We start from the raw sequence: 15133 nt of genomic DNA on the forward strand, positions 1-15133 counted from the left end.
ATGCAATATGAATTTATATTTAATAGTAATTATGTAGTTATTCACTAAATTTTGTGTTTTAACTGGGGTTTTTGTTGAAAATTTTACGTCCGTAACATGGTTTTTATGTTAAGTTCTGGACATTGACATAAATAAGTATAGTTATGAAGAACGGCCATCGCGCATCGTGCAATTACTCGTGTTTAACTTACTTCATGCTCCGTGGGTACCGCAGTAGTGATCAAATCACGATAACCTTGTACGTGTATTTGAATATGCGTGTCTGTGTCCAGATCTTCATATTGTTTAATAACTGTAAATCATGTGATTGCTCTTCACTCGGTCATGTTATTAATATAGACTTAGATAAGACGTTTATATGTAAATGAGATTAGTAAATATCTCTTATGTATTAAATATGACAAGTAACAGTTCAATCATCGAATCAAATTATTACAGTTAAATTGTGGAAGTATAATAATATTCCTTGCCTTGCCGAGATAATGTCTATTAACATGCACGGGTTATTAGCATAGTTGTAACCAGAACTTGTGGTGTACCGTACCATATAACATGAATTGCACCGTGCATTATGCAACGGTATTGAAATTAGGGCTAGAGAATATCAGTGCAGGCTAGACGTAGAGTCTCGCAACAGCGGTGTGGGTATACAGTAGTGGTGTGGCGGCAGGTGCTGGGCGCGATCTCGCGGTGCGGCGCGGCGACGTCGGTGTGCGTGGACCGCGCGGCGGGCGCCGCCCTCGTGCACTTCGAGCAGGCGGCGGCGGCGTCGGCGGCCGTGCGCGAGCTGCGGCGCGTGGCGGCCCACGCCAGCGCCGCCGCCACCTCGCCCGACGAGCAGCGCCTCTGCGTCGACTACGCCAGCCGGGAGTGCCAGGTATCCGGCCCCCACCCACCGCTACCACTAGCGAAGGATCCTCATTTGTTTGTGCCAACCAAGTTACAGCTTGGCAAGAGAGTAAAAACGGTTTTTTTCTGGGCTGGCAGCCTTACTCACGCATGGGGAAGCTACTGGGATGGCCATACATTATGTTCATGTATTAAGAAAAGTAAGGATCCTATTAATTTCAACTCTTTCTTGCCAGGCTGTACATATCAACACGGACTTGTTCCAAGAAAAAAAAAACAGTTACTTTAAATTGCCTTGTTAAAAATAACATGTGGTCTCGGAACGATACTCGCGGCCTTGCGTTGCGCACATTAATTATGATGATCCTTTTGCTTGTACCAATCTCAATTTCACAGTACACAAAATTATGTTACGCTAGAGATACAATACAACATGTCTAATATTAAGCAAGCTTAAAATTTGTAGTTTTGTCAATTGGTGCGTATAAATACTATTAATCATTGGGTTTATGATATCTACTAACAATAACTACCTACTATAAATACGAATAGGGTTTATTGATAATTTTAATTGGGTCATAATTAATGTTTAATTGCTAACTCTCGGAGTAAATGTGATAGATAGTATTATTTGGAATCATACCTTCATTTGACCTTTTGTCTAATGCTATTTGAAACCAACTACACTGTCAATCAATTGCTTCACAAAAAGAGCTCGTTGGTAACGTTTGTTTGTGTGTTCCAGGAGCAGTTCTACGAGCAGCTGGAGAAGCACGGCGGCAACGCGCCGCTGGCCGGCTCGGAGCGCATCACCGGCGCCACCGGGGACCTCTCCTCGCGGTTCCTGCCCCCCTCCAGGTACAGACTAGCGGCATCCTGCTTTGCCTTTTTGTTGAAGTTTTTCTTGAACTTCCGAAGATTAAGAAGTAGCTTATGTGTGGATGTGGATACGGATGTCACCTTCCTGCATGATAAATTTCATGAAAATTCGTTCCGAAGTATTAACGTGAAAAACTTACAAATTAAAATTATATTATTAGGATAATAAGAGAGAATTCTGAGTGGCGTATGGTATTCTACGGTTTGATTCATTTTATCAGTGGAATAGTCAGTTTTTTTTAAATATCCACCTTATGCGTTAAGTATTCAGTATATATTATAAGCAAACCAGGTAAACACGGACTTCCACTGAAACGAGAATTGTCAACGTCGAGAACGCTCTTGTTCATCAGAACTGGTTACACAAATAATGAGAAAGTATGAGTCCTTCGTTCGAACTGGTTTACAGATAAGCACTGCTTTTGTATGTAGCCGGATGTAGGTTTTTTATTTAATAAGCAGGTGGGCCCTTAATTACCATACAGAACAGAGCCGGTTTCCAGCAATCAAAGTAACACGATGATTGAAAGTATAAATGTAAAAAACTGGCTAAGTACGATTCCGACTCGCGCGCAAATGGTCTTTTTCCCCAATTGGTTATAGGCCCCTGAAAATCATTTCATGATAGATCCCTGTAATCCATTTCTGTAAGGCTATGCTTAACTTAAGGGTCAGGCGTATGACATATCCCCACGTATTGATAAATACAAGTCAATTGTTGAGTATCCTAACTTCCTAATCCTAATCCTAACTAATATTATAAATGCGAAAGTAACTGTGTCTGTCTGTCTGTCTGTCTGTCTGTCTGTTACTCTTTCACGCCAAAACTACTGAACGGATTTAAATGAAATTTGGTATACATACGGTCTAGAGTAGTCTAGACCCTGGGAAAGAACATAGGCTTATTTTAATCCCGGAATTCCCACAGGAAAACTTTTCAAGGCGAAGCGAAGCGCGCGGGAACAGCTAGTTTATTATATGATGTATAATTTGTTTGTCAGATACGAGGGGTGCCGGTCGCGAGCGTCCAGCTACAGCCGCAGCACGCCGCGCACGCCGCGCTACTCCGCGCTCGAGCACTACGACCCCGCCGACTACGCCGCCGACCGACGATACAGGTACCTACCAACACAGAACCACTTACTAACTACTACACTGCCGCCGGGTTGATCATATACCTGACAACTCTTGAAAATGAAAATAGTTTATTGTTCAAAACATTTCAATACAATAAAATAGCCAGGGCCCCTGTGCTAGGTTAAAAACCTGTATTAGGTAAAAACCTTTGTAGTACTTAGTTATTCTATGATTACTGGGTACTCCGCCCCACTACCAGCACGGGTTACAAAATGAAAAATAATAAAATTAAACTAAAAAGACTCTAAATATACCAACTCTTAAAATTCTTCTTGATGTACAAGTTAGCTTGTGTTGGGGTCCAGGAAAACGTACTAGGCCTAAAACTCTTCCTTCATTGGTAGGACTCGTGCTCCAGCAGTGGCGACGTAATGTGTTGTGATGCTCTGCCGACAAAATTTTGACGATATTGTGTTTAGGCCATGTTGGTTGGCCATTATAGTAGGATCTCTGTTCAAGCCACATTGTATTCATTCATGTATCGATGTCTGAAAGAGGTCCCTTCCGAATCAAACTCAACCAGCCATCCGAGTTAGATTCTATTTATTTAGTAAAATCAACAGCGTTACTGATATTATATTATAAGGTAAAGTTTAGTTCATTTCATTGTGATTTCCTCTGTTATGTTATGTACTGTCATACATTGTGTGCCGTTTCGAATGGATGTCGCTAATTTCCTTTTTGTGGTTACAGGGTATATGAAGAATTAGGGTCGAGTCCTCCGCCGGAAGATGCTCCTTATGAGGACAGATTACAATCCGTCGTGGTATCGCCACATCGGTCACGACGACATCGCCGCGACTCCAGTCCAGATGATCATAAACACTCAAAGGTATACAACTATTAAATTATTAATCAATACAACTACAATGGCATGGGATATGTTTGATTTGTTTATAAATCATATAGGCATATAATAATAATATGATGGGGTATTGTTACAGGAGTGGCATCGCAGCGTTGTCGGCGGCGTTGTAAGCGTGGCGGCGCGGCCGCGGCACCGCTCCCGCTCCGGCTCGCGGCGCAGGCACCGGCGGCGGCGCGACGAGTCCGCCTCGCGCGGCGACACGCCCCTGCGCGACGAGCCGCCCGAGGCGCCGCCCGCCGAGCCGCGCCGCCCGCCCGTGCCGCGCGACCGCTCGCTGCTGCCCATGTCCCTGCCGCTGCCCAAGTTCGCCGTGCTGCTGCGCTCCCAGGGCACCGCCGTGCCGCCGCCCCCGCCCGCGCAGCCGCCCGCCCCCGCGTCGCCCGCGCGCGCCCCCGACCGGCCCTCGCGCCCGCCCTCCGCCTCCTCCTCCAGCGCCGGCTCCGCGCCGCACTCGCCCTCGCTCTCGCTGGAGGAGCGCATTCGCTCGCTCGACGAGAAATACGAGCGCTGGAGCCGTCTGGAGGCGCCGGCGCCGCCGCCCGACCGCACGCGCCTGCGCCACCGCCTGCTGGAGGTGGACATCCACGAGGTGAAGCCCTCGGAGGTGGTGCGCTCGCTGCTCGCCAAGCGCTCCGTGTTCGACGAGGACTCGGAGCGGCTGGAGGGGGCGGCACGCGCGCCCAGCCCCGCCGCCGACGCGCGGCCCGTGCGCGCGCTGCAGTACCCCTTCCCCGCGCACCCGCCGCCGCCGCCCCCGCCGCCGCCGCCGCCTCCGCCGCCGCTTAACGGACTCGTCTCCCATCACGAACTGTTTAAAAGTGATCGGAAAAGTGTTGAAAGTGTGAACGTACCTAAACCTGTAGAGTCTGACGACCGGCTAACGAGGACGCCTTGTAGGTCGGATGTTATGGACAAACCGTCCGACCCGAGACTGAACAGGGTGGCATCCACGGATAGACTTACTCAATTAAGTGACAACAGTGATTACAAGCCGGAGTCGCGAATTCGTCTCAGGACACCGTCCACGGACAAGTTACCCCTCGAACCTACTGAGAAGAAACTGTCCCCCAAAGCTGAAAAAGACCATATAGGCCATGACCGAGACCCACCTATCGAAGTCGAGAGAGTTAGAAGAAGAAGACTATCGGTATATTCGGACAAAGACAATGAAAAAGTGGTAGAAACGTTGAGGCCCGACAAAGAAAAATCGGACAGCAGCTTTGATAGTATAGACTTCAATAAAAAACCAGACACTTTCCCTGAAGTCACGGTCAAATTAGAACGTTCAGATTCCTTTGACTGTCATAGCATCAGATCACTTACTGCTACTGTAAATAATGAAGCTACTAAAGATGACGATAGTAATGATCTGGTTGACTCAAAATTGAAAGAGAGTGGATCACTGCTGAAGTTACAACCCAATCAACTTAAGTCCAAAGATGTATCTGACCCAAAACCTCATAACAGCCTACACCAGCAGAAACCTGAAAACAAAATGCAAATAGTAGAAAAAGCTCTAGGTGCCAAAACAGAAAAAGTTAAAGAAGATATTAAAATTGAAACACCTCAAATCAGCGACTCGACAATAGAACAAGAAATTGCAGAAATATGTAAGTTTCATTCGTCTCAAGATGAAACATCCCTGCTTGAGCCGAATGTAACGCAGAAACAAGAACCTGCAGTTCCTGACGCCGCAGCTCAAAGAGGAACATCACATGAGATAGTAGAAAATCACGTCAAAGAAATCTTAAGTCCAGGGGAAGATAAAATCAAGATGGATAGCATAAAAAAGAATAAAATTGATACCTTTGACTTTCTTAAAACCCCTGATAAAAATGGCAAAGAGAGATACAGTGCAAATGCTTTAATAACTGCATTTCAGAATAGCAAACAAGAGAAAGAAAATATTGAGTTGGAAAAACAAGATAAAGAACGACCAAGAACTAGCTTCAACTTCAACCACTCAGGTTCTGACAGAAGACCTATCACAGATCAGGAGAAAAATCATGATGACGGTATAAAGGGTGACAAAGATAAAACTCGGCATAACAAGGAGAGAAGTGATAAAGACAAGCATGACCATGAAAAGGAAAGAAGTAGATCCAACAAACACGATAAAGACAAAAAAAGGGAAGAGGTCACGGAGAAGTCCGATAAAGACAAAAAACAAAAAGAAGATACTGTTATGGAAAATTCTAACCCAGTGAAACCTAGACAAGATAAAGAAAAGCAAGATAAAGATCACAGCAAATCAGAACGAGAAACTGAAAAATCTCATCGAGATAAAACTGACCGCGATACCGAAAAATCGAGACATAATGACGATAAAAGCTCTAGACATGACCATCATAGAAAAGACAAACATGAAAAGCGAAAGGATTCAATAGATAGTAATGAAAGTAAAGTGAAAAAAGATGACAAACATAAACACGATCGTCATAGGAAAGATCATAGCGAGTCCAAACGAGATTCTAAAAAAGAATCTGAATCTAAGTCAAGAAAATCATCAAGAGACGAATCGACCAGGGATTTATGTCGCAAGGACTCTACCGACTCATCAACATCTAGAGCTTCGTATGATTCAGCTAAATTAAAAGAAGCAGAAAATAATGAAATTAAAGAAGAGTCCAAAAGTAAAAGCAAACAAACTGATTGTTCAAAACCAAAATCTGATAAGGAGCTGTCTCCCAAATCTGCTGACAGAATAAAAATCGAAGAAGTAAAGATCAAGACTGAAATAAAAGAAGAAAAGGCACATTCGGATCAAACAACTAAGAGAAACGAGTTTGCCTCTGAGCACCATTCAAAAGTTAAGACTGAGGTTACTGAAAAGCAACGACACTATTCCTTAGATTCACCAAGTGTCGATAGCAAAAGGAAAGAAAGGCTAAACTCATGCTCTAGTTTGCCGCCACATATTGGACACAAGCGGAGAATGTCATCACAGGACAGCATAGACATATTTAATGAAGAATCAAAGAAGATAAAAAGTGAGTCAAAACTACCGGACAGAAGAGATTCTAAAGATTCTCGAAGCGCTGAGAGACATAAAACGCCAAAGTTCAATAAAGGTCATTTTGCCAAATTACTAGAGAGCAAAACAAAAGACGAAAAGAAAAACCAGGTAAAACCTCCGGACGATCTTAGTGAATTCAAAGAGGACGCTAAAGACATCAAGCCAAGTCAAGACAGCTTAAAGTTGTCAAAAATAAGCCCTAAATATGAAATTGAAGATAAATTAGAGCTTTGTGACGAAATTAAGACTGAAAGTTTGCAAAACGATCTAGACTTCTTGGAAACTTTAAAACTAGAAGCCAGAAGTGAAGAAGATGAGAAGCAAAAGGCTATCAGAAGGGAGATGAAAGAAAAGAAGCGCTTGCAACAATTACAGCAGATACAAGAGCTTCAGCAACAGCATGAGAACTTACAACAAGCAGAATATATTAATAAACTTAAAGACGAGAAAAAAGGAAAAAGTGATGATAAGAGAAAAGAAGCTGCTAGAGAAAAGCGCATGTCCACTGACCGCAAGAGCAGAGATGAAAAATGTGACAAGTCTCAAGACGGTAAGCGAAGGAGCCGTAAACACCTTAACAGCTCTGATACCTCTGATTCAGATGAGCCTAAGAAGCACTCGATATTTGATATTGTGGATGATGGCCCTACGTATATTTCAATGTATGATAAAGTGAAGGCGCGCTCATGTAAGAACATGCAAAAACAGGAAGAGGAAAAGCGACAAGAAAAAATAAAGGCTAAATTTAATCAGCTGAAGCAAAGTCGAGCCAAAAGAGAGGAAAAGAAAAGATCAAGCTGGGATGAAGATAGCGACTCCGAGAATGACAGAAAGAAACCTCAAAAACATTCTATGGATACTTCTTCAGATGAAGAGCGCTCAGTCAAAAACCTTGATCAATTACCTGATATAGGATTTGATTGTGAGCGCAGCAAACGGACAGACTATTTTAGTACAGAAGAAGAATCTAGAAACAAAATGTCTCGTAAGAACTCTAGAAGTCGCATTATGTCTGACACATCAGATGATGATACTTTAAAACGACTCATGGCCAAAAGCCCTCTTTTCAGCCATCTCAAGAGGGGAAAGAGTCTTATGAATATGTATTCAGACTCTGAATCAAATACGACAGAACTGCAATCTTCCAGCTTCTTTGGTAAATCGGAAACGAATGATGCGATTCTTACCAAAGAATGCAGTGCTGACAGGATTAAAAAGAATTCTCTGCTGAACTTGTTTGGTAAAAGTGACAGTGATGATAGCAAGGTTAAGTCGTGCTCAGGTGACATTGCTAACGACTACAAATCTAGCTTCATTAAGAAATCTAATGACTTCTCATCTGAAAGTGAATCCATGGCTTCGAACATATACCCTGGAGATTTTCGTAAAAAACATAAGAAAAAGCAGAAGAGAAACAAGTTTGGTCATTCAGATGATGATATTATGAATAAATCAGTAACTGACTCCTTCAGCTTAGATGACGCAAAGCAGAGGCATGAAAAATCTCGTCGTCACAGCAATAAGAAGGAGAAACGTCGTGAAAGGTTACGTGATAGCATTGACACAGATGAATCGCGAGACGATAGATCTAAACTTAAAAAGAACAAAATGCTGCTAAATCCTCCTCCTGCCGAGAGTACTGAACTTGGTCAAAGCAACGCTAAAAAGGATGGGAAGATGGAAGACATATTTGGACCACTTTCTGACGAGTCTGATAGCACACCAAGTCCAATACTGGTACAAGATGACAAACCAGATTTGACATCCAAAGAAACAGATTTAATAAATAACAGCCAGCTGAATACTAATCATCTCAAAACATCAACAAACACTCTTAATACATTACCTAACAACGATGATTTCAAAGCAAAAGAGAGAGATGAAAACAAGCGTCGTAAAGAGAAGCGACGAAAAGACAAGCGCCATTTTATTAAAGAAGATGAAAATAGCTTGGATGTGGATGCTGTCAGTAAAGCTATAGAAGCTCGCCTATTTGCGGACGTGAGTGCAGATGAGGAGCCCCGTCCAAGAATGGAAACTCAGCTCGACTCGACTTCCAAACATGCTCATTCCAATTTCTCATACAATGAAGATAATGCTTTGCTTGGTTTGAGCGATGATAAGAAAAACCACGATAGATCCAGGAGAGAAAATAAGGAAAAGAGAAAAAAGAAAAAACGCAGCAAAGAAGATCGTCAAAATCGTAAAGATCATCACCACTTTCACCATCATGATAAAGCTTCAATTCTTAATATTCCGCCTAAAGTAGATCTTTCCACGATTTCACTGCCAGAAGGTGAACCGGAGGAAATAAATTTGACCGGCACTATTACAAAGACAAATGAAAAGCCAAAAGAGGCCACCACATCATCTCCAATGGCATCGCCTAGTTTACCGAGACTCATGGAGAGTCCTCCGATGATCTCGCTAAAAAATAACGACAATGACACCAAAAATATATCTTCAGATATGTCTGGAGAACTAACCATAGTGGAGGACATGGACATCACCTATGATGAAAAGAAAGAAGTAATTATTGATAATAATGATAATTCACAGTCTGACAATACTGTCGAATTTGTCAGTGAGGTACCCCCATCTACACCAACAACTGAACAAAGTAAGCCTGACTCTTATATACCATCATTTGAGAAAGATATTGAACAAGATGTCAGTGAGAACGCTGTTCGCAGCATATCCAACTTGGACAATGGAACTGTTAAAACGCCTGATGTGTCGGAAGCCCAAACATCCAAACAGGAAGAGAAAGTGGAAGAAAAGCCAAGAGCAGTCATATCTCAGGAAGAGACTGAAGATGCAGTAGCTGCTCTATTGGGGGAAAGCTTTGGAGGAAATGATATGGACTTTAGCTTTGAGGACAATGAAAACTCCACAAGCCAAGAAAACACTACTACCGGAAATGAAAATATACCAGAAGAAGATGCTGAAGAAATGAGGCGAGCTGTACAGAACCTAAATGCCAGCGAAATGGAGATGAAGCCTGACACGCCCATGTCTGATAATGACTTGCTGCTCATAGACACAGATACTGAGGAAGCGGACGAAGCGCCGCAAGACTCCGTCGAGAGAGCGCCAGTCAACATCATTGCCACCAACACTAGCTTGGTCCCTCGTTCTGAACCATCAAAGATCGAAAATACCACAGTAGCTAGACCTAAGCCGATTGAATCAACAGTCGTACCACGAGTTTCCGTCAGCTCACCTCTTGCGGGTACTACTATCAAGCTAAATAAAGACCTTAAATTGTCACCAATCAAGCGGGATACCGTTCATCCAAGTACGTCCGCCCCTACCCCGGTCATTACATCATGGACTTTGACCAACAACAAGTTGCGTGAGCCACCATTAATAAACATTTCCAAAGCGCATACTGCAGCCAATGAAAGCAAACCAATGAATGTTGCAGCCAGCATTATACAGCTGAAGAGCCCGACAGGTCACGCTGTACAAACAAGTAGTGCAGGCACCGTCAGGCCTATAATTTCAACAGCCAATAGAATGAATGCTCCATATCAAGTCATCAATCAAATGATTCGCACTCAAATTCCGAACATGCAGCCGCCTACCATCAAAATACCGGACTCTCACATACTGTACCAGAAACAGCAGAATATTGTGTTGTCGCCTCGAATGACGCTCGACCCGAGGTTGCAGAGTCCGAAAGGAATGTCACAGGCGGAACCGATGACATCGCCGCGGCTCACCAATATGGCGATATTGAGCACGTCACCACAGGGCCATATGAACACGGTGTCGATATCGTCCCCGGGCAGCGTGGCGGCGCGCTCGCCAGGCCACGTGACGGTGGTGCGCATGCAGCAGCCGCCGCTCAGCCCGCTGCACCTGCCGCCCGGCGCGCGCGCGCTGCTCTCCCCGCACCGGCCCAGCTCCGTGCTCGTGCAAGCGCAGGGCACGCCCCTGCACTTCAACCGCCTCCCCGTCGCCCCAGTACTCGCGCCCATATCCAAGCAACTTAACACCAACAACGTAGTACAACAGAACAAAGGCATAGTTGTATCTTCTCCGCTAGCGCATCAACAGAAGAACATTATCACGGATGTCAGAAAGAGTGAACTGAGGCCGGGCATGGAACCTCATGGTGAAAATACCAAGATCATTTTGTCGCCAACGAGCTTACAACAGAGCACGAACCCGACTGTTATGGCCCAAAACCGTTTAATATCAATGCAAAATGCTCTTCATGTGAACAATATGAATGCACTGAAGCTTTCAAACAAAATGCTGATTAGTAATGTCAACGCAATCGGTGAGAGAAAAGACATGCCATTCAAACCTGAAATAAAGAAAACGGAACAACATTACCAAAACCCTTTTGGCTCGCCGCCTGTCATACATGTGAATCACTCTACGGGGCATATAGTTCCGGGTAGTGTAAAGCCCATCATGATTCAAGAACCAACGACGAGCAGGGAACAAGGCTCGAACGTCATTCACACAATACACCCACAAAGACTACTCACAACTGCCCCAACCTCGAATGTTATTCATTATGATGGCAAAATACCAACTTCAGTGCCGATTTCCGCAATAAGATCGCCCACGGTGTTGACTAAGGTGGAGAGCTCTGCGGCGGTGGTGGCCACGACGTCCACCCTCAGCAACGTGGTGACGACGCCGCTGCTACTGAAGACAGCCTCTACCGGCGCCCCGCGGCTTGCGCGACCCGAGTCTGACCATCACACTACAGTACTACAGAACCACTTATCAAGAGACAAACAAGATAAACTTGACGAACACACAAGTAAACCTGTCGCTGGCTTTGAACCTGTAGATAGGCGAAAAGAACTTCTGATAAAACCAATGTCGACAGAACAGCCCCCTCGCACTGAACCAATGTCCAAATCTGAAACTGACTTTGAGGAATTACTAAAAGACAACACCAACGAAATTAAGTTCACAAACGAAAAGAAACTGGAAGTTAATGTTGGCAAAACTACCGTCTTGTCGACTGCGGCGAACGGTCAGAAAACTATAAATATATCAAAACCTGCAGAGACTAGTGTAATGACAGAAATACCTAAATCTGAACCATCAGAAACCAGTAGAAATGAAAAATCTGTGATCCACGACACCGGTAATGAGAAGCGAGCCTCAGCTGAAACACAAAAAGATGTAGAAAAGGAAATTAAGAAAACTGGACCTAACAACATGTTCCACGATAAAGAACCATCGCCAAGTATATTTACTGAAGAGGCTAAACCTACTGTATCAGATTTTGAAAAGTTATGCGATATAAACATTTCAAAAGATGATGACAAACCTCTTTCTGCTCTACTATCCGATCAATCTGACGAAGATAAAAGACACATGGATGAAGGCGATTCCTGGAGTGCAAAGGACGTCAACATAGAATCTGTCATCAAAAAGGTGGATTCTCTGTGCAACGATAATGCAGAAGATCTTGCTAGTACCGATACAAAAAATACTATGGAGGAAAGTTTGGCGATGAGCTCCTTACCTACATCTTTACCGGAAGCATCAAAACCATTAGACACAACTTCCACAGATACTGTTGATAACGTCGACTTTAATGCAGCTGAAGAGTTTAGTACTGATAAGGGTAGCTATCCTGGCAAGCGAGGAGGCCGTAGTGTAAGAGGAAAGAAAACAAATAAAAGTCAAGACAAAGTGCAAACGAAAGCAATAACCAAGCCGGGTAGAGGAGGAGGAGCGAAGCGCGGGCGCGGGCGAGCCAGCGCAGACAAGAAGCTGAAGAACGCGCTGAGCGCCGCCAGCAACATGCCCGGGGACGTGTACGACTTCCACGAGGACTCGCCCGACGAGGAGCAGCCCGGCGGCAAGGCCGAGCCGCGCCCGCGCCTCATACTCACCATCAAGGGCCCGCTGGCCGGCGCCGGGCCCGTGGCCGTGTCCACCAGCATCGCCCCCGCGCCCGCCGCCGTCGTCGCCGCGCCCATGCCACCAGAGAAACCACCAGCACCAACACCACTGCCTAAAGACGACAAAATGGAAGACTTCATCTCTCCATCAGCTGCTAATACGCGCAAATCTAGACGACTACAAGAAAAAGACAAAGACACGACGCGAACTTCAGTGGACGATGTTATCGATGACGTTGTAAAAGGTTCTGCGATCCAAACGAGAGGAGTGAAAGATACACCTAAACGAAGAGCCACGAGACAGGCCGGAGCTAAAGTCAGTTACCAGGAGAAGCCCGTGGAGCCTGAAGCTCGTAAATCCCCGAGAGGATTGAAGAGAACCCGAGACAGAAGTTTATCGAACGCGTCGACTGACAGTAGCGAGGAGAAGCCTGTGGCTATTGTGGCGAAGAAGGACGAATCACCTAAAGAAGCGAAGGTACCAAAAGTAACAGTGAGCTCCCCACCAGCGTGTGCGCCTGTCGCGCCGCCCTCATCCGCCCCCGCCCCTGCCCCCGCGCCTGCGCCCGCGCCGCCGCTGGTGCCGGTGTCCACGCCGGTGCCTGCGCCGGCGCCCACGCCGGTGCCTGTGTCGGTGCCTGCGCCCGCGCCCGCGGCCATAGTGCCGCCGCCGCGCGTGGAGCCCGAGCCCATCCCGCCGCCGCCCGCTCCGGTCAAACCGAACCCACCCGTCATCAACACGATGCCCGCGACCACGCCCACCCCCATCATGAAGCCGCCCAAGAAGATGATTTCCGAGATCAGTGCCAAACTGGCGTCCGTGTTCGAGGCGGCCGCGTCCGCCGGGCCGATGAGAGCGGGCCCGCCGCCGCCCGACAAGATGGAGGTGGAGCCAGCGCTCAGCAAGGTGGCGGCCGAGGCGGACTCGTACCGCGAGGTGGCGCTGCCGATGGAGGAGGGGCTGCCGGCGGCGGCGCTGGCCGAGGCGCGCGTGCGGCGCCCGCCCGACGCCGGCGTGCTGCCGCCCGGCGCGCTGGAGGCCGACGCGCGCGTGCAGTCCCCCGCGCTGCCGCACCGCGCCGCGCTGCGCCCCGCCGACCGCGCCACGCCCGTGCTCATGCGGTCAGTACCACATCTCAATATTTATCATTTTATTTACCAGTAAGGTTCGCCTAAAGCAATAGGTGTAACTTGATGTTATTAATTCACACACTGACTTAGTCATAATTATATGTATATTCATTTAATTTTATAAAATTCCAGTTTGTGTATTGACCGTCTCATCCGAATGACGATAACAAGTTGTCTGCTTCATAAAATATCTAGCAGTGTGTATGCTCTACGCATAGTTTAACGTTGTTTGTGTATTCCAGTGCGGGCGAGGGAGGCGCGGCGGGCAGCGCGTACCGGCCGCTGTACGCGGGCACGGCGTCGCTGCCGCGCGGCGCGCACCACCCGCCGCCGCCGCCGCCGCCGCCGCTGCCCGCGCACCCACACCTCAAGCATCTGCCACACCACCATCCAGGTACCTTATACCTACTTGCAGCATGAATAAACCAGCCATATTTCAGCACAACTCTTTATACAGGAGCACGGGGCGCAAGACGCACATGACAAGAAGAGGAAAAAGTTTTCCGTCGTCCTCTCTTTCGAGGACGCGCGATGTGAGCAAGCGCAACGCAGGCAGTTATTATGCCATGTCTTGTTATGCGCGCCTTGCGGCCCAATGCTGGTTGTTCTACGACATTGGGAAATTTTGCAGTCTTACCATTATGTTATGTATTTTGCCCTTCAGACAAATAATTACACAATAGGGAATATGCGTAATTTTTTTTTATACTTTTATTGGATAGTTTTACATCACTTTATTATAGTAAAAAAAAATTCAACGCCAAAATAAGTAATTTAAGGTATTTTAAAGAAAGTTAAAAAATTACAACCATCACGACCACTTTGAAATGGACAACATTTCATTTTCTTTACCCTATATTTTTATTAGCTATTCGGAAAGTTTATAGAAAATTAGTGGACCCGTATTTTTTTATTTTGTATATTCATTAATTTTTGCATGTTATTTTTAACTTTAAAGTTAATTATTTTAAAACCGGAAGAGACGTCACATATTCGGCTCAATTTTTATTTTTGTCTATTGCCTGAGTTTCGAAAAAAAACATAAATGACACTGACAAGTGACATTTAAACTTTGTTTACATGCCAACCAACAAATGGGTTATTTTCAAATGACATTGATATTTCTGATGATGGAAAGTGGGAATGGAAAGGTACTTATCATGTAAAAAAATAAGCAGAAGCATTTTTCAGCTGTGTATGCGGTGGCATGCTCTGGGACATATTATATTGAGGTCATCTCTTAATAAAAAATAAAAAAAATAGTACGAAAGTGTCAGAACAGAATTAATGAAAATGACCCAAACAAACAACAACGTCACGATAAAACGTCAACGTCAATCAAAAATGAAAATGACAGTTACTTTGTTTTTA

General features: G+C 45.5%; 1 protein-coding gene across 3 annotated transcripts in view; it reads left to right on the forward strand.

Moving 5' to 3' along the window:
* LOC105396132 (protein split ends) overlaps nt 1-15133 on the forward strand; it is an 87307-nt gene that overhangs the window by 65109 nt on the left and 7065 nt on the right. For 2 of the 3 annotated variants that reach the window (XM_038117183.2, XM_038117185.2), the window contains exons 7-12: nt 671-877; nt 1595-1707; nt 2730-2846; nt 3559-3697; nt 3810-13753; nt 14005-14156. In XM_038117183.2, coding sequence (XP_037973111.2) covers nt 671-877; nt 1595-1707; nt 2730-2846; nt 3559-3697; nt 3810-13753; nt 14005-14156 — 10672 coding nt within the window. The remainder of the gene's footprint in view (nt 1-670; nt 878-1594; nt 1708-2729; nt 2847-3558; nt 3698-3809; nt 13754-14004; nt 14157-15133) is intronic. The other variant, XM_038117186.2, reaches the window with a different exon arrangement.

The sequence above is a fragment of the Plutella xylostella genome, chromosome 3 (assembly GCF_932276165.1).
Source record: "Plutella xylostella chromosome 3, ilPluXylo3.1, whole genome shotgun sequence".
Lineage (NCBI taxonomy): Eukaryota > Metazoa > Arthropoda > Insecta > Lepidoptera > Plutellidae > Plutella > Plutella xylostella.